Source organism: Carassius auratus, chromosome 41 (genome assembly GCF_003368295.1).
Source record: "Carassius auratus strain Wakin chromosome 41, ASM336829v1, whole genome shotgun sequence".
Classification (NCBI taxonomy): Eukaryota; Metazoa; Chordata; class Actinopteri; order Cypriniformes; family Cyprinidae; genus Carassius; species Carassius auratus.
In genome coordinates, this window is record NC_039283.1 from 20,453,914 (window position 1) to 20,481,065 (window position 27,152).

Below are 27,152 nucleotides of genomic sequence, written 5' to 3' on the forward strand. Positions count from 1 at the left end.
CTTATGTTTCGATTACTGTGAGATCTGTTTATATCTCTATCATCTGCGGGCCCTGTAATCAAGTCTTTTCTGTTTTTAGTATGGTTAGCATCTTCTCCATAAATCCCTCCTTTTTCTTTTGATCCTCTAATGACAGACCTGCTCCTCAATATGGAAGTTAAAACCCTGCCAGACCCCAAACCCAAGCAGCCACATCTTCAACCCCAAAAATCATGCTGCTCTTGGGAGCTTTTCTGTGTTGGGAACGGTGGTGGTCGTCGAAGGCTGGATTCACCCCGGAGATGCACACAGACCAATCCAAACTAGAAACAGAATTTAACCATTAGCCTCGTCATTTCTTGATCATCTAAGGAAGAAGTGCCATAAAACCGCTGTCAGTTCCTGTCAAGCATCCAACGTGTGGGGAGCTCATGGGAGCAGTGCCATTAAAAATGATCTCTGGCCATAACTTTTTAATAGAGTAAGTGCTTCTTCTGGGTGGCATGAAGATCCATCAATCTCAGAGAGGAAACAAATCCCACATACCTCAAAAACAAGCCCTCATTGGGAAGAAAGTGCTTCAGGCGTGTGCTTGAATGCAAAGGATAGAAAAAGATGCTGGCGTACTCTGCAGCATCTGAAGGTGGAAGGACCCTTCTTCCTGCTTTCTTGTTAGCGACATTCCGAACAGAATTCTGTCCCTCTAAAGTGCGTACAGTTTGGAAAGCATGTTTCTGCCCGCAGCAGGGGTCGTATAGGGGTGACGGCATGTATGTATAAGGAGCGAGAGTTTAAGAGAACAGGGTCAGCAGGTAAAGGAAGAGTGGCTGAACACACAAACACACACACACATTCCCTCTCCTTTATGTTTCACACAAGCATTTTCTGACTCTCTGCTTGAGTTCACTAAACACAATGGCTGGGATATGAGGAGGCAGGGAAACTCTTTGTGAGACTGGCGTGTGTGATACTCACTCCATTTCCTTTTCCTCCTCGCCTGAACTCTCCCACAATTCATCTACAGGACAATGTGCATATCAGTTTTGGATGTTCTCATTATTTGTATTTCTAAAAATACTGTCCTCTAAAGTAACTTCATTATAATCGACTTCTTTTCAGCTAGTAGTTTTACTCTCTTTTTCTCAAATGAGTACTTTTTTTGTGTTCTGCAAATCTGTGTTTTTGACCTCCTGTTTTGCGTTTAACACACAGCAAGTGCTTTTGTTTTTCCTTCTCATCTTTTTCATGTGGCTTCTGCTTTAATTGTGAAGAACCGCTGGCTTGTGTTGTTGTTAATTAGCTGGAAGTCTGGGGAATTGTGTGAACAAGCTTTTGAACGTTTGAAGTGGGTAGAAAATGGAAAGTCACTGGAATCTAATGGACTTATTAATGCAATTTAATTCCTATTTTTCTTTCTAACTCTCTCATACACACTATACCGTATGTGCATTTTCAAAATTCTGACATTGGGTGACTAAAGCACATTTCGGACAGAATTATTATTTTTAAGACAATGTCTATAAAGTAATGTCTGTAAATAATGTGGGAAACATAAAATATGAGAAGATAAGGGGACATTTATAAAAATTTGGGCAAAATATACTTTTTTAAATACATAATCTGTTTGTGTTTTCAAAATTATTATTATTTTCTATTATTTTTCTCATTATTCGACAACTAATAAATTGTATTCAGCATCACATTTTTAATAAAATGCTTGGAGAAACCTCACAAAACACTTGGGAAAAATGCACCAGTCAGCTTCTCTCTTCATTCGTTTCATCTTCCGTTTTCTGGTGTCTTGTCTTCTCAGTGCTTTTTATCGAAGACAAAAAACCCTATAATCTTTTCCGGCATGGGAAGATTACTGACAAGCCTGATTCTGATGGGATTAAAATCATGGAGAAGCTCTGGCAATTATTGCATTCTCCCACCACCTTTAAATAACTGCTCCCATCCCAACAGGGTTTTGATGCAAAGAAAGAGATCAGCTCGAGGTCCTCTCTGTCCGCATGCATTGATATACTCCACATTCATACAACAAGCCCGTGTGCAACTCTGAATTGTGACTGAATTTAACTGTAATTAAGTCAACAGACATGTCTTTCACCCAATGCCATGTGTGTGACTGAATGGAGGAAGTGTCATGTAGCAGCTGGCACAGGAAGTACTTAGACACATCTAGGCCTGGAGCCTGGGACTGATTCAGTGCACTGACTCAGTCTAATTCGCTCCAATCGGACTTCCCATGAGTTATTCAGGATTTCATCCATTGGGTCACCACTCAGTGCAAGTGATTTACATTTGGTGAGTTTTGCCTAGAATCCCTCTAACCGCGGTGACTCACATCCTGTTTTTATTAAACGTTGTACGTTCAGTTATTGAGCCTTAGGGCATGTTTAAACAAACACTGAGTTCTTGCTGTGAACGTGTGCGTGTGTATACTGTATCTCCTGTCTGACAGTGTACTTGATATTTATCTGTTTGTGCCTAAGCTGTATGATCTGATCAGATACATTGGCCTGTCCTGGACCAAAACTTTGAAGTCCTCCATTAATCCTTTGAGTGATCTGTCATGCTCCCTTGTTTAAATACACTAGATTAGTCAGTTTAGACTGAATGTAAAGGCCCCTCCTTATCCCTGCCCCCTTTTCAAAGGTGTTATTATTTCCAAGTGCATTTGTATACTCTGCACATCCATGTAAGCTTAGGGATAATGAAGAAATGGTATGACTTATCTGGGATTTGGTTCTGACTCATTTGATGTGGAGAAAGGTGTGGTGTTCAGACCGAACACAAGAGCGAATCTTTAAGTCAGTTCCTTACGAATCAAACTGTATAGTTCACAATTCCGTTTCAGTCATCTGGAGAATTCCACAGACATACTGAATCCTTGAAAGCAGTATTGATGTTCTACGTACAAGACTGCAATACTTTAGAAAAACAAAGAAGGAACACTGAATTACCTACAGTCAGTTCTAACAAATAATTTGTTTAAAGAAGAACGGTGTTTTTATTCAGATAAAGATGGTGTATTGTAAATGACTCGGTTATTAAAACAGTAAACAAATGCATCCAAAGTATCATGGAAATATAATGGTTATAATGTTCTTTGAATACCATGAAAATTTCTTAGTACATGAATTTGGTGTATATACTGTATTTTATTAGTTTCATATCATCATCGTCTGCTTGATTTTTTTTAAGGAAACTAGTTGTGCCATGTGAAAAATAAATCTCGATAGGACTTGTCTTTAACTGTAGTAGCCACCCTTAATTTTCTCTCCTCTGTAATAAAAACTATTTAGTTTCTATGTTCTTTCCTGCCTCCTTTTAAAGAATTGTTTAGTTTCTTTTCTAATAGCTAATGACGGTTTTTACTATCTAATATTAATTAAATATTACGCCAAAAGCTATTATTCTTGCCTTCATCTGTTATCTTGGATATTGTTTTCCACTGAGCTTGTTGCATTGTATTCTGGGACTGTGGGACACTGCATTACTAACACCGTAAATGTTGGGTTTTAAAGAATACATCTATCAGATGAACTTTGTACAGGAAACTTCCAACTACATATAAAGAACTATATTTCTGCAGCCCAAAAATATGTCGTAAGTCTATTCTGATATAGTATCATAGACTGAAATCAGTGATATTTCTATATGCAAATTGTGCATATTTAGGATAAATAAATGTTTAAATGTTTTTTTTTTTTTATCAATATATTTTGTTGTTGACATCCCGTGCTATGTATCCATTCAAATTTGGGTCATGACATGCATGTAAAACACATTGAGAACCACAGTAAAGATCTGACTCATATTGAGCTCCACATGAAGCTGTGTGTTGAGTTTAGCAGACTACTCTTTTTAGATGACCTTTTATCCTTACCTACCTCAGTCATAAAAAACACTCGGAATATGTCCTCTTTTTTAGTTTACTTCCTCATCCCTCCTATTGCATCTCTTGCATCACTCTGGCTTCCACAGCAATGGGTTCAGGTGACAGGGGAGCAAAGGTACACACAGCACAGCTGTCACATGCCAACAGAAACCCAACTCCTCTCCTCTCCTGAGCCTTTGTGTGCTCAGAATAGAGCCATCAAGACATACTTAAGCTCTTTGATATAACAGATGAATCTAACCGCAGTAAAGTTTTGTTTACTTTTATGGCTTCAGGCTTGCGGTGGAGCTGGTGGATATCAGAACAGATGTTTCAGGTGTTTCTGAGGAGGGGATCTGACCACACACCTGTCAACTCTGAAATGTTAGATTAGTGCCAGAGTGATAGATGGTGCCAACAGGGCAGGTGTATAAAGAACACTCTCAATAAAAGTTTCAGACATCTTTAATCATTGTCATCTGCTGATAGAAATATTAATTGTATGCACAATGAAGCCACTTATAACAAAAACTACATTATTCCATTAAAAAAATGGTCAATTCTGATTTCATGGTTGACTTTAAACATATTTGTCAGGTGTATTTCATTTAGGTGTAAAACATTTTAAGGTAAAAACGATACCCTTTCTTTCTAACTTTCTAAGCACCCCAGGTCTGTTTGTTTAAATCTCTGTATTTATTTCCCCTTGTGCACTTTCTTCATCTCCAGTTCTTTTACCCTCCGGCATCCTCATCGGTCTTTAGAAAGGAGCATTTGAGCAACATTATCTCAAACAATCCTGCCAGTGCTTTTCACAAGAATGTTTGACCTCTGACAGATGTAACTCACCTCTCATATCAGCAACAAAAATGTGATATTTATTTTCTTAACCAAACAGGCTGAGCGACTGGTTATACCTATTGAAACTTGTTCACAAATAAGATTTTCTAAGATATTAATACTAATTTGACAAGCGATGACATTCCGAGATAATGGAGATTCTTGAGGAGAACGTGTATGTGTAAGAATTGCAGCAATGCATTAAGCATCATATCATCATGAAGAACAGTTATCAATGCACAAATGAGTGATTTCTGACAAGATTTTCAATGAATTGTTCTATGCAATAATTGCAGTTCTGATCATTTCCATGGAGTTGACATTTTGTAACATGCCCACTACATTCATCAGTGAGAGCAATATTTTAGCTGACTCATATTTTAGCCTGAAGCAATGCTTTGAAGTAAAAAATGTCATGATGGATTTGTTTATATAACATGCAACTTTCAGTTCACAAGACATTAACTGATGGACTGGAGTAGTGTGGATTACTTGTGGATTATTGAGATGTTGGCTGTTTGGACCCTCAATCTGACGGCACCCATTCGATCCATTAGTGAGCAAGTGATGTAATGCTAAATTTCTCCATATTTTTTTATGAAGAATCAGACTTAACTACACCTTGGATTTCTTCAGTTCAAATCACTGTATGAATTTAAATTGAAGTGCAAACATTAGAGATGGGTAAAAAAAAAAGTGATGGGAAGTTTCCAGAAATGCTTGTTGTATAGAGTGCTGGCTGTGCTCTTAGTGTGGTTGTATAAATAGAGAGAAAAATGTTATGATCTTACACACCAACAATACTCAATCATTCTCACATCTTGCCAGCCCCAACTGTAAAAGTTCTACGGGTTGCGCTATGTGTGTTTGCAACCCGTGACAACATCGTGTGTGCTTGCTGGACCTCTTTTTTCTATTTTTGCTCTCTATCTTTCTATGCATCTGTGGTAGGCTGTGCACTTTTATGCATGTTCTGACCTGTGTAAATACTGAGACACCACATTGTTCTATCTTCCTCTCTCTCTCTCGGTGTCTCTCAAAAAAAAAAAAAAAAAAAAAATAAGTAATCAAAAGGATCACTGTAACAATCACGCAAGAGACAGCTTATGTAGGCCTAGCATTTACACAGTCAGAGACAGCTGTATACTAACTTGGTAAGGTTCAAAGTTGATGCCTGACATAGCAAATGATCACTTAGGTTGTCCACTACAACAAGTGTTATGGTTTAATGATTACAGAGCAGCAGCTGTTTCTAGAGGCAAAGACACCGGGGGCACACAAACACATGTGCATGCACGTTTACCATGCTATCTAAATAAAGTAATGCCATAGAAATACCATATACTTGTCAGGACCTCCCATTGACTTCTGTTGTACTTTCAGCAAAGTATGACTGCTATGGGTAAACCCCTCTGATCTACAATAGAGATTATATAGATCAGTGGTTAACCCTTTATTTATGTGACTGTTTAAGAGATCTCATGAATATTTATGAAAACATTCAGGCACTCACAAATTGAATGAGTCAAAAGTATAAAAAAATACTAATATATAATATATAAGACAAGAGTAATCTAAATGGGGACATAGAATATAAAAACCATGAATATGTAGGCTATCTTTCATTTAACGTAATTAGATGTGAAAAAAAATAGTGAGGATCTTTTTTCATTATAGTCTATATTAAATAAGTAAAACAGGAGAACATGAAACACGTACACACACACAAACTCTCTCTCGAGCACTACAGACATACCTAGATACAGTATTTCCACCTCAAAAAATACCATGAAGGAACCACATCAGACAAGTGAGAGCGTCGCGCTGAAGGCGTTCGTCGTCTTCAAACGACGCGTCTCCCACGATAATACCGTCAGCGTATTGTTTTAAGTCCTACACAATACAATTAGAAGTGAAGGCATATGTATAATAACAGGCTGAAGTAAAGACTGTGTGTTGAGAGGGAGGGAGACGGAGGAAAGTCCTGCCCTTTCTGAAAGATTTCCTGTTTCACTGGGCGAGCAGAAGCAAGAGTCTCGAGCCCTCGGATTCCCTCACAGTGACTGTTGACTTCAGCAGCATGAGACGCTCTGCTTTCCTCAGGATCAGACGCTAAAATCATTAGGCTTTCTGGTCAAACAACGCCAGCTTGGTAACGTTCACGTTTAGGCGAGGAATACGGACAGGACTGCGTTTCTAATGGAGCAGTATTGGCTTTCTCTGTTCTGTTGGGGGACTTTTTTTATTTCTTCGGCTGTCTTGGATCGGAGCGGAGTCGGTGAGTTTATGTGTTGACATCTCTCGCGCTGTCCTTAAGTTGGCAGGTATATACGCGTGTAAATGAGTGTTTTATTCAGGAGACCCAGGCATTTATCATCTCCTGTGGCTCGTGTTCTCATAGAGGAGCGTTTGTTTCTTGACTGCTTACTTTTAAAATCGTGCAACAGGTGATGGCATTCAGTGAACGCGTTATATTTTCCTTGCAGTTTTCAGGAGTTACGTAAGAGTAAGAAGTTACACAAAGCTGTTTGCTCAGGTGTTTAAAAATGACGTCAGTTTCATAAAATGCCGTTTTATTATCCTGTCCTGCGTCGATTAAACTTTGCACGTCTGTGTTTTAGATATGAATGGCTTGTGCAAAGTTGTTACTGAGTCAACAAATCCGTTATATTTACAACTGTTTCATTACAATTCATGTCAGATTTGTATATGTAGTATGTATAAGGCCTTTTAATGTAAAGTCTAAGTTATATGCAGCTTATAAAGTGTTTTATTGATTGGTATAGTGATGGTTTTACTTTGTGGTGCTTAAACCATAATGCTGAATGATTACATATTTGTGTAAAATAAATACAGTTACAGTCCATTGCCATGATTGTTTTAAAATATGATATGATGTCAGGACCGTTTCCTTTTTGTGTTATAAACTACTTTAAGATGACCTTTTAATTATAATTTATAGCAATTGGAGGAAATGCGCAAAAGGATAGGAATGTTCAGAAAAAGCCTAGTTGTAGCTACTATGATACAAGTCCTTAAGAAACATTGTAGTATTATGGTGTATGAAACCTTGCAAGTACTGTAATATTTGTACTTTTGGGGCACATTTTTGTTAGTGGCAGTCACATATGCATTCTGTCTCTTTATGCTTTGAAAGACAAAGCATTCCTGTAATCAGGTGCATGACATTTTAACATGTTAATAGATAGGCTTGTTTCTGTTGTTATTCCCTCTAATGTGTGCTCACACAAGGGAACGCCCTTATGAGCTGACAGCTTAACAACATTACCAGTTTGTCTTTTCGGTTGTAGTGGAAGTGTTTTACAGTGCGCGCAGGACGTTTTTCCATTTCAACCATCCCTGCATCCTTCCCCCCCATTAGTATAAATTGTTTATCTCTCTCTGTCCTGTCATTCATTTCAGCCTCTGTGATTACAGGTTACTTTAGACACTAATTACACTCACTGAACTCCTCCCCATCTCACGCCTGTGATTATACAGCAGGATATGTTTATCACACAGCGCTGTGTTTGGTGGAGCAACAGAGATATTTCTTACAGAAATCATCTTTTCCAGATGTCCGGCTACATCTTTGCCACTTCCTGTTTCCAACCTTGCTTGGCTGCATCTAGCTCTGCATACTTCGCTGCTGAAACACACTAGGGCTGTGTGTGGTATGTTTAAACTGCGTGCAGGCGTTTTGCCCTGCTTGTTTTAGGCATTACAAATAGCATCAGACGCCCCTGTATGCAGGACACTTGCCTTTCTGTTGGTGTCTGCCCACATAGGTCATTTTGAACTCATCCTGTGCTTAAAATCATAGTTTTTATTGTTGTCACTTTGCTGTCAAGTTTAAAAAGGAACATTTCAACTGTGGGATTAATGGTGCTCAGATTGTCCAAATTGTCCAATTTGGATTTTGTACAGTTATTTATATCAGACATGTCATTAAATTAAACTGACACCCTTTTTGGGGCCCAGATTAATGGGCAGAGCCCTTTCTGCTTATCTGGAGTTGTATGCTACTTATCATAATTGACAGTCCTTAAATGACGTTAGAAAAAACATTGAAAACAGTTTATTTGCCAAACTTGTGTAAGTAATTTCAATTTTGGCCCTCTGGATAAGAATCACATATTTTTGGTTAAAAAAACATATCCCTCAGGTTCAAATGTAATCATTTTGGCTTTGTTATGCATACTGTCCAAAGGAAATAGTGTGAGGTAATGGCTCTGCAGTATATAATGTTATCCAGTCAGGCCGGGCAGTAGATAAAAAAGAGTCAGTGAGCAGTGCTTGCAGGGTAAAAGAGCTTCTTTGTAGGCTGTCGAAGCTGTGTGAGATCCAGGCTAGTGGACGAAGGTTGTGAATCCGAGCTTATGTTTACTGAAGCCTCTCTGGGGCTCTGCGCCAAGAACTCAAAAATAGCTATCTCAGGATGAGAAGAGGGGTCACATAACCTCAAAATGTCGGCATCTGATTTGACCATATTTGTCTTCGTTTCCTCGTGGCCGACACAATCCCCTCTTCGCTCGCTCCAGTGAACCAGAGGCTAAAAGAGCACATAGTCCTGCTTATCTGCCCAGCTCATAAAACAGAGCAGCCAAAAAATGACAGTGGATTGACCTTTAAGACAATATTTTATCGTATCTGTAGTTTTAATTTGCAGTATGCAGTCAAAACAAACCTATTATGCCACAAAACTGTGATGAACCAACGCTGAATGTTTGTTAGTGTTGCAAAAGTGAGTTTGTGTAGTGATGGTTGGTCGTTTCTTCAGTAGAAGTGTCTTGGCTGTTATTCTGTCTGTGGAAGGAAAGCCACAAATCCGGCCTATCTGTGCTTCCTTCCTTGGTCGGGTCACCTGTTACATGCTTTCCAGATGAGCGGTGGAGACAGATTGAGGAGCGAGAGCTGGGTAAAGGGAAAATGGGGGTCGAAGGTCTTGTGATTGTCTGTCTACAATGTTATGGTGCTGCCTTCTCTGTATCAGAAACAATTCCCATCACTGACCTGAATGTGAGGGGTTAGTGCTGCTGGACTGATTTACAGGAGACTCCGGTTTCAATCTTAAGAGGCATTCACACTGACAGTGATTCATAAGTGACAGCAGATCATTGGTGATGAATCTAACTTCATTCATATGTGAATACAGCAACAACCAGTGGAAGAGCGGAGAGTGGAGTTCACATCTCAATTGGATGCTTTCCGGCAAATTAAGCAAGTGATGCAATGTACTAAATTTAACATTGCTGTAAATTGACTATAGTATTTCACTGCGAAATAAATGACAAATAAAACAATAAAAACTCTGATAAATCCTTTTAATGCTACAAGTTAATAAACATTACTCCATTATAGTTTACAGTATGAAACCTAGAAGTACATTTTGAAATTTGCTTAAGATTAAATTTAACAGTAAAATTACTAGTGTTATTGTAGATTAACTTTAAGTGAGTGTTAGATGATGGCAATGTTCAAAAGGGGTCAAATGAGCATGCAGAATTAAATATACAATATTGACCCATATGATAAATAAAAACAAAACTCGACTGATAACTGATATTCTACTGGCATATAGTGTAAACGCTGTGCGATGCTGCGTGTAATTTTAATATTATTTATATATTGTTATAGTGTTTATTTATATTTTGAATTGGCTTTTATTTTCATATTTTCAGTTTCCAGTTTAATTTGACACATTTTTTTATGTGCTTTTGGCATTTTTCTATTTTTATGTTGGGTCCGAGTATGGGTCACTCATACCAATTGGCCACAGGTCACTTCACTTTCACTTTCATTTATGCATACAGTACATATATACACAATACACACACATATTATGTTAGCACACACTTTTATTTGCGATTAATCATGATTAAACAATTTGACAGCCCTACTTTTTCTAGTGATCCTGCAGACCTTGATTAGCTTGTTCAGGCGTGTTTGACTAGGGTTGGAGCTAAACCCTGCAGGAAAGTAGACCTCAATTGCCAGAGTTGATAAACTCTGCATTAGAACAGTACTTTGCCATTTTAATTAGTAATCTATACTATGATTAATGTGTTTAAATATCATCCGGGATTTGTTGTATTGGTTGACTTCTAAGGCTTTCAGGGTTTTTGAATGACCGCTGCCCCTTTCATTCCCGGAGAGCCCAGGTTCACGGGAAAGTCTAGAAGGTGTGTGGTACTCCAAAGAGCAGCTAAGCTAACAAATGACGTAATTCAGTTTAATGACTTCATATGGATTGGCCAAATGCAAGACCCAGTGAAATTGAAAAACCATACACACGTAGAAATTACGCATGCAACCACAAACAAGAAACCCCTTGTGTTTGTTGAACTCACATTTTTGCTCTGTAGATTTGCAGAATAAACCAGTGGCAGTAGCATAGCGTTTGCACTGATCTGAGGTTTTGATGTCAGTCTCTACTCTCAGTCTCTCTGTGCTGGTGTTTGCTTGATCGCATCAGTGCATTTATGTCAGAGTCTCAGGAACATGACAAGGGAGCTAGAGATGAAAGCACGTCCAAACGGCATAGAAAACAGATAAAAGGGCGAACAGCATGTATATCTGATAACAGAAGCAGCCAGCATTTCATCTTGCACGCTTTTATGGTCCCTTTTATGGACACTATTCAAGGGCAGTAGATGCAGTATTGGATCAGAAATGTTTAATAAGAGTAAATAGTTTGAATAGGTCACCTTGTTTCTGTTTTATCCTAGATGGGATGTATCCTGGAAATAATCGAGTTCGGATTGCTCAACTGTGTAAGTTCTGTGACGTGGAGGCATCCGACTGTAAAGGCTCAGGCTCCTGTGAAAGCAACTGCAGCATCACATCCATCTGTTCCAATGTGGATGAAATCTGTGTGGCTATCTGGTACGTCACTGTTCAAGTCATATTCCTCCACAACTTTTTATGAAGTGTAAAACATTGTCTGCAACACTGTTGTCTGCAAGTGTACAACATCTGCTTTGCACAACCGTCAAAAATCACCAATGAATCTGGTTCACAGCTTACAGTATCATTCTCATAGTGTATATATATATATATATAAAATGACATGCTTAATGAAAATGCTTAGTCTCACTACATATCGTTCTAAAGAAAAACAAAAGTGGTAGTTTTAATCAAAAATGAACTTTCACCACTTCTGAGTCTGGAACAACTTTTCTTTTCTGCTTACATAACCAAGGCCAAATGGTGGGAGGGGGGAGGGGGGGGGTATTATCCAATAATATAAAAGTCTAATAATTTATAATCCAATTAAATACCAAGATATATTATCAAGTGTCCTCTTTTACTGTGAAATATGTGCCATCGTGGTTAAATGTACTGTGAATGTCATATCATGTTGTCTTCAATTATGGAAGCAGTGCAGTTAAATATAGCAACAAGTCATTGCTGTATCTCTAAGTGCTTATTATGTTTTCTTGTATAGCAACAAGAGGACATGCAGCTTAATTTTTATTGTTAATCTGTCACCTGAGAATGTAAAATAACAATTAAATTGTATTTTATTTTGACTTAAGAACTGTCATTTGATATCATGATCCCTGTAATAACGGTCTATGTGTTTCTATTTGTGTGACATCAGGAGGAAGAGTGAAGACAACAACACGATCGAGACGTTGTGCCACAAACCCTCAGAGCCCCTCTACGGCATCATGGTGGAGAACTACAACAACACCAAGTGTGAAATGAAAAAGAGGATGTCGAACAGAGGCCCCATCCACATGTGCTCCTGCAATGCCGAGGAGTGCAACGACATACTGATGTTCACAATCCGTTAGTTTCTTCCTTCATTCCTTCTTCCTAGCTTTGTCTGTCCTCGTTTTTTGTGTCATTAATAATAGTGGTTTAAGCCAAGTTTTTGAACATCGCATATTGTTCAGAAATGACATTTAGATGCCAAACAGTGTTTTTATTGTCAACTAAAACAAAAAATTTTATAATAGTTTTCACTAACTCAAATAAAGCTGAAATAAAATAGAATAAAAAATTAGATGAAAAACATGAACTTATGAAGCTTATTAGTCTGGGTCATTTTGACAACCAACTGAAATAAGTTAAATTACTTAAATTGAAATAAAAATATCTAAATGCTAAATGGAAGAATGAAAAAACTAATAAAAATGACATAAGCACATAACTCAAATTTAAGCTATTCTGAAAATATAAAAATTTAAGCGAATTCAAAATGTTGATTAATGCTATAACTACTCTGATGATAAGTTCAGGAATTTTGAAGAATTTTATAAATGACAAGCAATCACAATTCAGTGGAAATCTGCAGCGTTCTGCAGTCACAGATTCCGTGTGGGCCTGCAGATTGGCAAGTGACAGCCCACATCACATTTCTCTGAGGTTTTCCATTGATTATGGAAACACTGCGTTAGTGTATAAATAATGAACCGTGTTTCAACTAGTTTCGGTTTCATTGGTTTCACCACACTAGATAAACGGCACTCAGCTGAGCTAATAAATCAATTGCGAGCCCTAGCAGAACATGTTTATCTACTACACACAAGCTGTACAATGCTAACTATTTAGCACTGGCTCTGGTATGTGAGCTCAGGTTGTCGTAACGTTCTAAAGCAGTTGCATTGTTGCTAGCCGGGCTGTGCTGTCTCAGGCAGACTTTCTACTGGCTTTGGTTGTGTGGACGGCAGAGGATCTCAGACATGTGGTTTCCTGTCTGTGTAAGTTGAAGCAGAGACATCACAACCACATGGCAAAACAGCTGTGTGCACCAGGCATGCACTAAAATAACCTTATTTAACACTATTTGGAAAGTTTATTGAATGTTTCTCACATTTTAAAAAGCCGCATTTTCGTTTTTAGGCAAGGAATATCCGCATTGTATGGTTTCTAATTGAAATGCAGTGCACAAATTCCGAGGATAGGAAACCATACTTGGCCACAAGTCATGTCCTTTCCTTTTCCTTTCGTTCTTAAACTTTAAAACAGTACGTGGGGATTTCTGAGGTATGGGGTATCCTGAGGCAAGTGTGCTTCCTTCTTTCAGTACATAAACACAATTATCATAAGCTAGTGAAGACAGATTCTAGCGATTTTTCTTTGCAGATATATGTTACAAAACGACATAGTTTGAGCAGGTGTTTGCTATGTAGGAGCAGTCGAGGGAGGCTGTAATTCCATCCGGTTAAGGAGGCGTCAGACAGAGTGGGGAAGTATCGCAGGAAGTCCATGTTTACTTATTGGAACGGTTCCATGGCATATTTCTCCAGAAATGCCAGGCATTGTTTTCCTGCACCATAACCTGTTTTACGACATTAAACATTGCTGAGAGCCTGCACGTTCCAGCAATAAGCTCCCTATTCTGTATTCGACTGGAGATCCCACCGTTTCTTTGGACTTCATTATGGCAGGTGCAGGGTGTACACGCCAGCTCGTAATTATATTCTGCACAGCAAAGCTTTGTCATATAGCAGCTTCACACAGATTTTTGCAGAATCAAATAAACTGAAAGTCAGGCTTGCACTGCTATTGACTTTTTAGGTGGAAATACTCTGTGAAAACTAAAGGTGCCGCAGACATCCCAAATTATTGCAATGGATAAATAATGACTGATGTATTGGTCTACACAAAGTCTTCATCCAGTAGGATATTCCTGCAAGATTTCATTTCCACATTCAGAGCCATTATGGTGTTGGCAAATGTGAATACTGCATCAGAAATGAGTTGAGCTTCGTCTAGAAAAAGGGAAATGGAGAAACAGTGGTTAACTGAGGATTACTGTCATTAGCAGACCTGAAAAGAAATGAGAAAAATAAAAGAAAGAAACGTTGTAATGCAGTTTCTGCTGAAATATATCCGATTCACTTGCAGACGGTTAGTGCTGTTCTTCAAAATGGAGTTTATGCAAACATTTCGATAAGCAACCACTGAGTGAAAACATAAACCAAGGGAATGGTTAACGGTTTAATGAAAGTGATTTTGTAACATGATGTTCTACAGTTTAAATTTGGCTCTGAAATGGAATGAGGTATGAGGACAGATTGATGTCACAGATTGAAAGAGCTACTCTCTTCACAGTGATGGCCGTTATTGCCTGAACGCTTCTGCAAAAGTACATTTGTTTCTAATAAGCAACTCATAAAGCTTGTCAGAAGGAGCGTGTTGTGCTTTTCATTGTGGTTTGCACACATGTTTTTCTGTTTTTCGACTTGTAAACGTGATTGGCTCAAACGGAAGGAACATGAAGTGAATACGAAACCTTTTTTGATAAAATGTCTCCATTTTTAAATCTATTCATAATAATTTAAACCATTATGGAAATCTGTTATTATTTTTTTTTTATTGTATTCCAAGTCAATGAAATTCACAGTTTCAGATTCCATAGGATTTAAATTCAGATTCCCAACACTGCTGGTTTGATTACCCATATACCGCGTGCTTGTTTTGACATGTGTCATCTTACTGTCGCACAAAAACACTAAAATGATCGATGCCAAAATATTCTTTCTCAGATCTTGTTGAAAGTACTCATCATTTTTTCCAGGATGGTAATCCAGGCCATTTGTCTGACAGGAAAAATAAGCAGCAGCATGTGTCTGTCTCACTGGAATATTTCCAACCTGACAGTATGTTTCTACTCAGTTGATCTTTTATCATAGGTTATTTTGATGGAAAGAAGAACATAAAGGAAAGGCGGAAGAGTACAGACTGAGGATCTGCAGACTTTATTTTCAACGTGCACGTATATACGCTGGCTCACAAACACACCCACGCTCACACGCTGAGGAATCTTGGCCTCCAGGTGATAGAGCAGATAGTTAAAAGGTCTGAGTCACAGAGAAAGCCAACAAGAGACCAAGACGGTGTTAGTGAGAGAGAGAGAAAAAAGAAGAAAAGTCAGACTTGTTTGCGGTGTGAGCCATGCTGTAAAACAAAGTCGTAGTCATAACAAACAAACAGTAACAGGTCTGTGTTTCTCATGTAGAGCCTGTTAGTAATCTGAGTCTGGCAGTACTCATACGTACTCTAAAATCGGGATGTACAGATGTGAATCCTCACTTTTAATTATGACATTTTCAAAATTAAAGCAAGCACACCAGCCAGCAAATGAAAACAGGTTGAAGCTTGTGTGCCATTGATCATTAGTACGCAAGAGGGTGGAGAGAATTGGCCTGTCTACATTGGTAAACGTAAAAAATATGTGAAATGTCATGTTTATAAACTGGAAAAAATCATGGAAAGCTTCAAAGTTTTTGGAGAGAATTTGCTTTTAGTGAGCACCATGATTTAAAAACAAACAAAAAAAAAATATATGAAAAATGAATAAAAAAAAACAAAAATGGAAAATAAATCTTAAAAGATTCTAACAAAATAAGAAAAAAATAAAAACGTATAGTTGAAAAAAAAATTGCATTTAGGAATTTAGGCAACATTATAAAGTTAAAAACATTTACAATTATAAACATAAAAAACTGATTTGTTTGCAAAAAAAAATAGACCAAAAGTGTGCACATCCAGCCCTAATAAGTAGAAAAATTATTTATTATAAGTTCTCACCAACTCTGATGTTTTGAGCCATATGGCTCTTTATCAGACCAATTGTAGTTTTTTCTCACACAATTATTTGATGCATTTGGTAGATGCAAAGTGACATACACAGCATTCAACATTTTAATTGCTGTATTCCCTGGGAATCGAACCCATGGCATTTCTATTGCTTGCACCATTCTTTATTGCTCGAGCTACAGGAAGGCAAAGGTTATGTAAACATAGGCAGAAATTGCCTAATTAAATATACAATATCGACCAACACTCTAAAATTAAAAACCCAATGTGGTACAGATAAATTCTGCATCCTTAATGAATCCTTTAAGTGTGACCAATGGTCTTAGTATTTAGTGGTGTTCGCTAATGCACTAATGAGAAACATGTCTATTGGTCATGAGAAGCAATTAAATTTTAATAGATTAACTTGTGAGTCAGAGGCTTTGGAAAATGTAATCCACTTGATTCTGGTTAAGACCTTGGCACAGATGTACAGTGATGCGTTTAACAGTGGAGCCTGCAGAAAAGTGCCTCTTATTAGCTGATAATGTCATGCACCGCAGCAGTGTGGCTGGCATCCTGTTTTATGTGGCTGGAAAAGGCGCTGTGATTTCATGCCTGTTTATATTGGTTGTCTGGCTCAAGAAGAGGTTTCTGCCACTGTATGTGAGGAGTTGAGTGCTCCCTCTGCTCCGCACGTCTGTGCTTTTTGCATGTGTTTGCTGACTCTTCTGTCTGCCAAAAGCTTTGGCATTTATGTACGGTTTCCCTCTCCCAGTGTTGTGTATCCATTTCTGTTCTTTTTAAGTCTGTGTCTCAATGATAAGGCGTGTCTAAGTGTTAGATGGAAGAATGCAGACAGACGAAACACTGACTCCACTCTCTGCCCACGTAGTTGGCAGCTCTCACTTTATCTCTGGATTGAACCTGCAGTGCTAGTGCTTCCAAGCCTGTCCTCAGGTTGGCAGGCACACGTCGTAGCAGAGTAAACTTTCCCTTGAAGGATGAAGTCACAGAACAGTCTTTCACTGTGCAAGCTTTGCTCAAGCTCCCTGGTGTGACAGGAAAAAACTAAGTTAATGATTAAGAGTTCAGTTAACCTGGGTACTAGGTAACTAGATGGTAATGGCTGATATTTCAAATGGCTCTAAACCTCTCTGCTAAGAAGTCAATTAATAGATCCTTCTATCCAAAAAGACTCTCTTAAAAGGTCTCAAAGCTTCACTAACTTTTACTAGATTGCATATCTTCACAAAAAAAAAAACCTGCAGTGAGATCTTTTGAATTTTATCAAATGTCATGTTTTAATACTTTAATAATAAATTTAATTTGATCAAAATTAATTATTATTATTATTTTATAAACTAATTGTAAATTGGTCTTATAATTATTTAAAATAAAGTTTGTTTATTTTAATAATAATAGATCAAATAAATAAATAAAATGTTATTAATTTATTTAACTATTTACTTAGACTTTTACAAATTCCCAGTGATACAACACTGTTAAGTCAAATTGAATTTGATCAAAATAATAATAGAATTAGTTATTTATTATTATTAAATGTAATAACATTTTATGTACTTTAAGTAAATTTGTCTCCGCTTTATTTACTTTTTTACTCGCTTAACTATTTTCAATAAATGTTCCAAGTAATACTGCAATGTTTAGCCAATTTGAATATGATCATTCAGTAAATCCTAAATATCAGCAAAATACCTTCACCCAATAAATAGTTTTTAGGGCAACTAAAGATTTCTTGTTTAACAAATAATCAGTTAGCAACAATTTGGAAAGCCAAATATGGCTTTTAGTCAGGCAACCCTTTTAGCATTATTGGGGCAACATTTGGTTGAATATTGTTTGTATAACGTGTTTTAATGTAGATTCATAGTCATTCAAATTTCTTGGTATCTGAAATTTCTGTATACAGAATGAACTGTAAGCATTTTATGGTGCATTGATTCATAAGTATGTAAATAACTAGTTTTGACATGCATTTTTGCTGCGTTGAGGTAAATGTTGACATCCTTCTGCTTTCTCTCCAGCTATTGTTCCAGACCCCACAAATAACCAGGTGCTGTTGGTGATCCTGGTCAGTTTGCTGCCCCTCCTGGTTCTGGCTGTGCTGGTCATCGCCTCCTTCTACTGGTATCGCATGTACCACCGACGCAAACTCGATGAGTGGCAGATGAAGAAGCCGTCAAAACGCAAGGGCCCGCTGGACTGTAGCGATGCCTGCGCCATCATGATGGACGATGACCGCTCCGACAGCAGCTCCACGCACGCCAACAACCTCAACCACAACACAGAACCTCTGCCCATCGAGCTGGACCTTCAGGTGGGCAAGGGCCGCTTTGCAGAGGTTTACAAAGCCAAGCTAAGACAAAGCCCCTCAGAGCAGTTTGAGACAGTCGCGGTGAAGATATTTCCCTATGAAGAGTACGCATCCTGGAAAAACGAAAAGGACATCTTCTCAGACATCAATTTGAAGCACGAGAACATTCTGCACTTCCTGACTGCCGAGGAGAGGAAGGTGGAGAAACAGTACTGGCTGGTCACCGCCTATCATCCACACGGGAACCTGCAGGAGTACCTCATACGACACCTCATCAGCTGGGAGGACCTGCGGCTGCTCGGGAGCTCGCTGGCACAAGGTGTGGCTCATTTGCATAGTGACCACACCCCTTGTGGGCGGCCCAAAGTGCCCATTGTTCACCGAGATCTGAAGAGCTCTAACATCCTGGTGAAGAATGACCTCACATGTTGCCTCTGTGACTTTGGACTTGGCCTCCGCCTTGACAACTCGCTGTCAGTGGACGACTTGGCCAACAGTGGACAGGTAGGTTTATGCAACAATATTTCATCTTCAAAGTTGCATTTAGACTGTCTGCATTCAGCAAACTTTGGTTAACACTACTAAAAAAAGCTTATCCATTACTGTCAAATGTCATTTTTTTATGTTTCTGTAAGAAGTCCCTCACCAAGGCTGCATTTATTCGATGAAAAAAAAATGTAAAAAAAATATTAAAATGTAATTTATTCCTGTGATGGCAAAGTTGAATTTTCAGGGAGCCAATAATCCGGTCTTTAGTGTCACATAGTGTTAGAAATGAAAAACATAAAAAAAATATTTTGACCCATAGTGTAAATGCATGTATCGAATATAAATTTAATTTATTCCGATTTAATATAAATGGGCAAGTATGTGGATCCCTCAGGTGTTACTTAAAGTCAAAGTCATTTTTTCTTCTTTCTATTGAGAAATCAATTGATTTAATTTTTGATTTTATTTTTTTCTTCAAAGACACTCCTACCATGAAGTTCATTATAAATTAAGATCCATCAATAGGAAAAAACATCAGAATGAAAGAGATCAGCAGCAATCGTCCACTCGCATAAAATATTTTGAATGATCTACTTGCAACAAATGACTGTGAATCAGTGGTGTTATATTGTACCATTGGTTTTTATTTTAAATCCCTATGCAAAAATGAATGGAAAGAGAACAGTGACTGTAGCACAGTTGATTGATTAAACCTTAGGCTTTAAAATTAAATAAAATATATAAATGAACATTTTTAAAAACGCACACATTTTATTTTATTAATATTGACTATGATCCTTTAATGGAGTCTATCACCCGAAGCTTAACTGAAACTTTTGTCAACCCCAGTGCAGCACGAGACAACCTACTGTAGATTCACTTGCTTGAATTGATTGGTAGGTGCAAAGTGAAGCGTTGGCGTGTTCTGTACCTAAAGATGTGCAGATTTACAGTGGCGGGAATGTCGTGTCATAACTTGCAGGGAAAGTCCCCTCAGGCATCTCACCATGTGCAAATGTGTGTTTTATGCATGTGCGCCCTTTGTTCAAACTGTCTGCCCGGATTTATGATTCACAGGCTGAAAATGAAAAGACAAAAGGTGGCGAGTGAATCAGTAATGAACTAGGTAACAATCACCTGACTCTGCGCCATCTACCCAGAGTGCTTTGATGTATGTCAACTTTTGGTTGGTCTCAGACAGTGACCCCCATAAACATTCAAAGGGAGTTTAGACTTAATAGCTAAGGATGCAATTAATTTATAACATTTAAAATTTGTTTGTTCACTGGTGGGACCTTTTGTACTCTTAAAGTAACGTCAATGAAGCGAGCAGATGTGTTTTGAAGTTAAAGGAATAGAAAAGATGTCAAAAGAATAACTTGGTACCCTCAAAACAACAACAATAATATTACCATTTACTATCTTTATCATTACATTTGTGTAATACGATTATATAAATTAATATTTATACATAATAAATGTGTGTTGTCATGACAAAATCATAAGAATTATTTTTATTTGTTGTTAAGTTGTTGTAATACTACAATTATTACTAGTTATTTTTCCAGATTTTAATTCGTATTATATATATATATATATATGTATGTATATGTATATATATATGTATATATATGTATATATATATATATATATATATATATATATGTATATATATATGTATAGCTGTGTTCATGTTGTCATGACATTCAGAGATATATAATATCAAACTTACATACAGTTGAAAAAGTGTCCTGCCTCTGATTCTCAGGTGGGTACGGCCAGGTACATGGCTCCAGAAGTGCTGGAATCAAGGATCAACCTTGAGAACATCGAGTCATTCAAGCAAACCGATGTCTACTCCATGGCCCTAGTGCTGTGGGAGATCACGTCCAGGTGTAACGCCATCGGAGGTGAGTACAGAAACATCATTGTGATCTCACTTGGAAACATAGCGGTTATTTTGGCATTTCCTAAACCAATATGATTAGTAAACTTGACACATTGTGCGTGTAATTGTCCCTCAAGGAGAACAGGGATGAAAATAGGCTTGCTTTTTGTCTGGTTATTTTAGTGGTATTTAGTTTTTTGTTGTCGCTACCATCGTTGGGCAATTGTTTGAGTACACTGCATGGAAAGTCCACTGCGGCCCACAATGTGTTTTGACTGATTTGCAGCTTCCTGTTATTGGAGAAGCTGTATTTCAACAAGAGCAGAGAAGGTACAGCATACTCCTCACTCTGTTTGGGGAAAGTAAAGAATGTGTGAAATGTCAAGTGCTGCCTAAAAACTTTCCCTTCTATGGTCAGGTGGGAAGACAGATGCTAGCATGTTCTTAGCTCTTGTATACTGTACATAAAGGCGTAAAAAACAGTATTCATATAGCTGTCATGAAGCATTCATGCTCTCATATGTATGAAATACAACAACAGAAACTGTAATCAGTTATGGGGGAAAATATAAACATGGATGCTTGTGGAAATTGAAGAAGAGGGAGGGAATGTGTTGGTGTTTAGGGTTTTCCTGCATTGAAAGTGGAATATGCTAAATGCACAGTATGGATGAAGCCGACTGGATAGATAATATTTATTAAAATTTCTCCATTATTTTAATTCTATTCAAATGAATAAGACTTTATATAAGATCATTAAGAACCATATATATGTGTGTGTGTGTGTGTGAGTGTGTGTATATATGTATACGTGTATACATATAAAAATGTATACATATAAAAATGTGTAATTTAATATAAAAAACAAAATAATTTTAATTAGTGTTTTGGTGTGTGTTTTTTAAAGGAATTAGTACTTCTATTAAGCAAAAACATATAATGTTACAAAAAATTTGTATTTCAAATAATTTTTTTTTTTTTTTACTTAAAAAAAATGGATTGCATTTTCCAAAAATATTAAAAGTATTAAGCAGTGACAACATTGCTACCAATAGTAAATGTATCTCTAAATATAAATGCATATAAATCAGCATATTCTGAAGGATCATGTGACACTAAAGACTGGAGCAAGGCCGCTGAAAAATACAGTTTTGCCAGCACATGAATAAATTACAATTGAAAATATATTTAAGTAGAAAACAGTTATTTTAAATTGAAATAATATTTCACTGTAATACTGTATTTTATCAAATAGGCTAAATGCAGATTTGAGCATATGAGATTTCTTTCAAAAACATTTCACTTCAAAAAAACATACATTTGCAAAGATTTCTCTGAAAACAAGGCTGTCATTTTGCTTCCCATGTAAATGTATCTTTGTTTAAGGATTTAGATATTTTACCGGAAAACAAAACAAAAAAATACTAAGAAAAGAATGTCAAGTTCAGAAGGTGCACCTCAAAATTCTGCTAATGTTTGAACTAAAGCGGAGCGATTAACTATTTTAATATGTAATATGAGTGGCAGTGTATTTGCATGTGTATGTTGTTTCACACGATGTCCCTGTGCCTGTGTCGAGTTGTGTTACCCACATGCCCCGGCATGCCCCTCTGTGATTGCAGGAGTCCTCCTGTCATGCTGCTTGGAGCTTATCTGCAGAGCTGGAGTTGTTTTCATCCAGACATACTATCTCACTTCTGTTTGTGTTGAGGGGGTTGGAGACAGACATCCCAGTGTCTGTCTCTCCTGTTGCAGTTCCACCTTCAGAATGCAATGTGTAAACCCTGAGATCTCTTTCAAAAAGGGGGGGAAACCATTTAGGGATGTTACACTTGCAGACAGCAGCTGCAGAAGTCCACATGTGGGTGATGGGGAAATGGAAAGCTGTGGCTGCGTTGTTCTGCTGTGGCTCAATGTGTATGCTAGTAAGTCCTGAATTAGCACAGGGTGCGGTCTGGTCTGGAGTAGAGCAAACTTGAGACCCTGCCAGCCGAGGAGAACTCCCTCCCTTCCTCAGAGAAAGATGGGAAAACAAGTAAATGGAGGACAGCAGCTGGCTAGCAGGTGGCAGAACCCCATGCAGGGTGACCATCCATCAGTACAGATCTCAGATTCACTGTCACCACGCCTCTCACTGACTCGAGCTCTTCACAAACACACAAAAGAGCCAAGGGTGTTGTGCACTCATGATCCACCCTAAAATGTTCTGACTGAAGCCTGAAAAATCCTCCGGTCTGGCAACATTGCTGCTGCATTACTCTTTAGGCCATGTTTAAATAGGTCCTAGTGTTTAAACAGGCATCTTACCCACTGTCTGCCCTGACTGACTGCCTCTCTCACTGTGAATTATGGACTCTTAAATCTTAAATGTTCATACTTTTCTGGACCTTTATAGTGTATTTTACTTGCCAGTCTATGGGACAGTCACAAGCCTCCTGGTTTTCATCTGGGAACGACATGTTGGTAAGTGATTAATGACAACATTTTAGTTTTGGGGTAGAGTATCCCTTTAAGGGGAATCTGTAGTTTAAAAAAACAAAGTGCTTCCCTGAATACTGGGTGTGAGGCCTCAGCCGGCAGGACATCTGTTCCCAAAACCACGGCATACCTCACATAGCGAGGGCATTTGAGTAGCTCGACCCCTTGAGCAAATGAAGACATATAGAAAAAGAGACTGAAAAAGAAAGACTTGACTAGATGAATTTAGTGCTACAGACGTGTCGTCTTCTACGGACTGCATTGCATGATGAGCTCCGATTTTGTCCGTTTTACCAGCATCAGGTCAGACCCTCACATGGGGCAGTGAGGATGGTAGAAATAGCACCGCAGAGCCTGGAGTATTTTGTTTAAGAGCTGAAACCGGGGAAGTCCACTTGACAAAATCAGGATGCGTTCGTTTGTGGAGTTAGCTTCTCTGCAGTGGCCCAATCATAGTCCTCCACTTCCTGTCCCAGGCAGGACGCTGGCCTAGCCCCTTCCTGTGAGCCCAGAGTTCTGGGCAAGAACTTGCAAAACACACTCTCCAATCAAGAGCAAGCCACTCCAAAGTAAACATACTCATCCACCATCATTTGCTGTAATGGATTTTATATCGGCCAAGAAGAGGACAATAACTGCTGTTTTATGAGGTTTTGGTGTTTCTTGCAGATTTTGTAGAACAACGTGTTTGTGTGTTATCTATAGCTGGCTCTGGTCAAGTACTTGGCTATGGAAGCTGAAGACAGATATATAACCGAGCCTCTACAGCTGCAAGTTTCACAAGGTCTGGAAAATCAGTTTTTGGAGCTCACTAGCACAGTCCAGTGATTAGCCTCATACTTCATCAATTTGTTTTCACAAACTCAGCAGTGTTTATTGTTGGCAGTCTGATGGAGCAACTGATTTTGTCCCATTCTTCTTCAGATGCCGCATTTCAGCATATCAGATATAGCAGATAGAATAACCAGAGCATACGAAACATGCATTTTCTTCCCCATCTGGGGCGTCTTCCAGCTTTCAGTTTCCAACCTCAGTACTTCTCACGACCAAATGCTCTCCAACAATGATTCTTCATGCTGTCATAAGGGGATATATGTCTGATTATCTGATAATCTTGTGTGTGTGTGTGTGTGTGTGTGTGTGTGTGTGTGTGTGTGTGTGTCTTTGCAGAGGTTAAAGACTATGAACCTCCATTTGGCTCTAAAGTCAGAGAGCACCCCTGTGTGGAGAGCATGAAAGACAATGTGCTGAGAGACAGGGGGAGACCAGAGATCCCCAGCAGCTGGATGAAACACCAGGTAAAACAGCATAAGGTTGAATTTGATTTCAAAGCATGGTAAAAGACAGCATATTATCTGAGAGACAAGCAACTCTTTTGGGGAGCTTTTGGAAAAAAAACACACATTTCTTCTTTGAAAAGATGATGATGGTATAATATGATCCGTTACAAAACCCTACCATTGACAAATCTGGGGTCAGTAAGATTTTTTAATATTATTCAGTAACTGAATTGATTAAAAGTGATAGTAAAGACTTTTATAATAATGCAAAATAAATCATGATTTCTGAAAAAAAATAAAAGTATCGCGGTTTCCATACATATATTAAGCAGCACAACTGTTTTCAACATTGATAATAGGATAAAAGGAATGTTTCATTAGCACCAAATCAGCATTTTAGAAGGATTTCTGAAGTATCATTTGACACTGAAGACTGGAGAAATGGTGCTGAAATTTCAACTTTGCATCACAGGAATAGATTACATTTTTAAATGTATTAAAATAGTAAACGGTTGTTTTAAATAGTAATTATATTTGACAATATTTCAGTTTTAGTGAATTTTTGATCAAATAAATGCAGCCTTGGTGAAACTTTTAAAATAACAACAATAAAACAAAACCACTATTAGACTTAAAGACAGATTTTGTTAGGTTTTTCTGAAAACAATGTGTGTCTAGGGTTAGGGTTAGGTTATGTGTCTAGTTTTAAGGATGTTTTGATATTTTTACTGAAATACAAAATACTAAGTAAGAAATCAATTGTGTACTGTTTAATTTTATTTTTATTGGTTTGACTGTCAAACTGACCCCAAACATTTGAATGGTAGTGTAGTGACAAAATTAAAAGAGAAAAAAGAAAAAGAAACACCAGGGGTATAGAGTTTAGAACCCAAAAATGGTGATTAGGTTAACTATTATAGCTATAGTTGATTTAGTTGAGTAAAAATCCAAAATATTTCAAAATGTATGCAAATGAAGAAATATTGACTTTCAACTAAACATTGACAATTGTAATAATAATGCACTGTTAAACACTTGTTTTATTTCAAGGGTGTGGCTACAGTCTGTACCACTATCAACGAGTGCTGGGATCACGACCCTGAAGCCCGGCTCACGGCACATTGTGTGGCTGAACGCTTCAGCGAGATGGACGACGACTTAGACAAGTTGTCCACCTGCAGCAGCTCTGAGGAGAAGATTCCAGAAGATTGCTCCGTGAGCGTGAGCGATGACAAATGAGAGAGCGAGAGAGAAAGAAAAGTCACTCTTTCTCTATCTCTGCACAAACTGAATGTTTGGATCCTTCCAGTGGGGTGGAGTGGAAGAATATGGCCTTTTCATAAAGCTTTAAGTTTCCTAACCAAAGATTTCATGCACTTTATCAGATTATGCATAGCTCACACTGAGGAAGGTCATGCTACCGAGCAAGAGGAGCTGGGCAGACGCTGGTTTTCTCCTCTGACAGCTGACCCAGAGCCAAATGTAATCAGGAAAATGTTTCGCCTCAACACTAAAGATTCATAGGAGATTGTAAGATTTTCTAGATTTATGGAAGAGTGTGTTAAGCGAGAGATTTGTGTGTTTGTGTGCATGAGTGTGTAAGAATATCAGCGTGTGTTTGAAGTTGCTTTTGCCAAGAAATGTATTTTGCTCGTTAGCCAAAGAAAAAAAGTATATTGTAAATACTGCTTTTGACATAAAAATCAACCCACACTATTGAGAGAGCCAAAAAGGGAAGAGTATATGCTGCACATACCAAAAATGTGTTAAATGAACAGTATTTTGAAGTTCACAAAGTGCCTCATATGTTCAATTATCCTGGATATTGAGTTGTGCTTCTCTTTTACTACGTTTTTATGTAATATATTGTAAATCTTTGATTATTAAAATCCAATTCATGTACAGTATCGACACTAAAATGGTTTTATTTTTCCAATTTGTTTTAATACTGTCTGTTCATTGTGTATTATACTTTGAATTATGAGAGGGATCCATCATTGGACAGTATTTTAGCTTTCACCTTGGGAAATATGTAAAAGCTCCTTTCATATGAATAACGATTAACAGCCAGATTATTATTACCTGTAATACCGCCGCTGGTTGCAACTATGTTTTCAGTGAGTCTTAACAAACATTCCATGAACAAGTTGTCACTCATGCCTGCTAGTTCAATGTTGAAACATACCTTTTAACTGAAAATCAGCCTCAGAGCCTTAATTGAAGCTTATGTACAGAAATGCAGGTGTCAGTACTCAGTACATATATATATATATATATTTACGGGTTATCTAAACTTGTGTTGTATTTTTAATATATTCAGACAAAATGGTATCACATTTGTTATTTATCGGTGACCAGCATGAAACTGGTGTTAAACTAGTGTTGCAGATTTAATTCATTCAGACAAAATAGCATAGAATTTTATGATCTCTTATTTATGGGTTA

The 27,152-nt window shown here is 37.8% G+C and overlaps 1 protein-coding gene across 1 annotated transcript; it reads left to right on the top strand.

Moving 5' to 3' along the window:
• The first annotated feature begins 6,505 nt into the window (after positions 1-6,505).
• LOC113059227 (TGF-beta receptor type-2-like) lies at positions 6,506-26,620 on the top strand. Its single transcript, XM_026227569.1, has 7 exons — positions 6,506-6,980; positions 11,431-11,587; positions 12,306-12,496; positions 18,283-19,076; positions 20,830-20,971; positions 24,598-24,725; positions 25,758-26,620. The coding sequence occupies exons 1-7, from the start codon at positions 6,902-6,904 to the stop codon at positions 25,944-25,946; spliced, it is 1,680 nt and encodes a 559-aa protein (XP_026083354.1). The 5' UTR covers positions 6,506-6,901; the 3' UTR covers positions 25,947-26,620.
• The last annotated feature ends 532 nt before the right edge of the window (positions 26,621-27,152 follow it).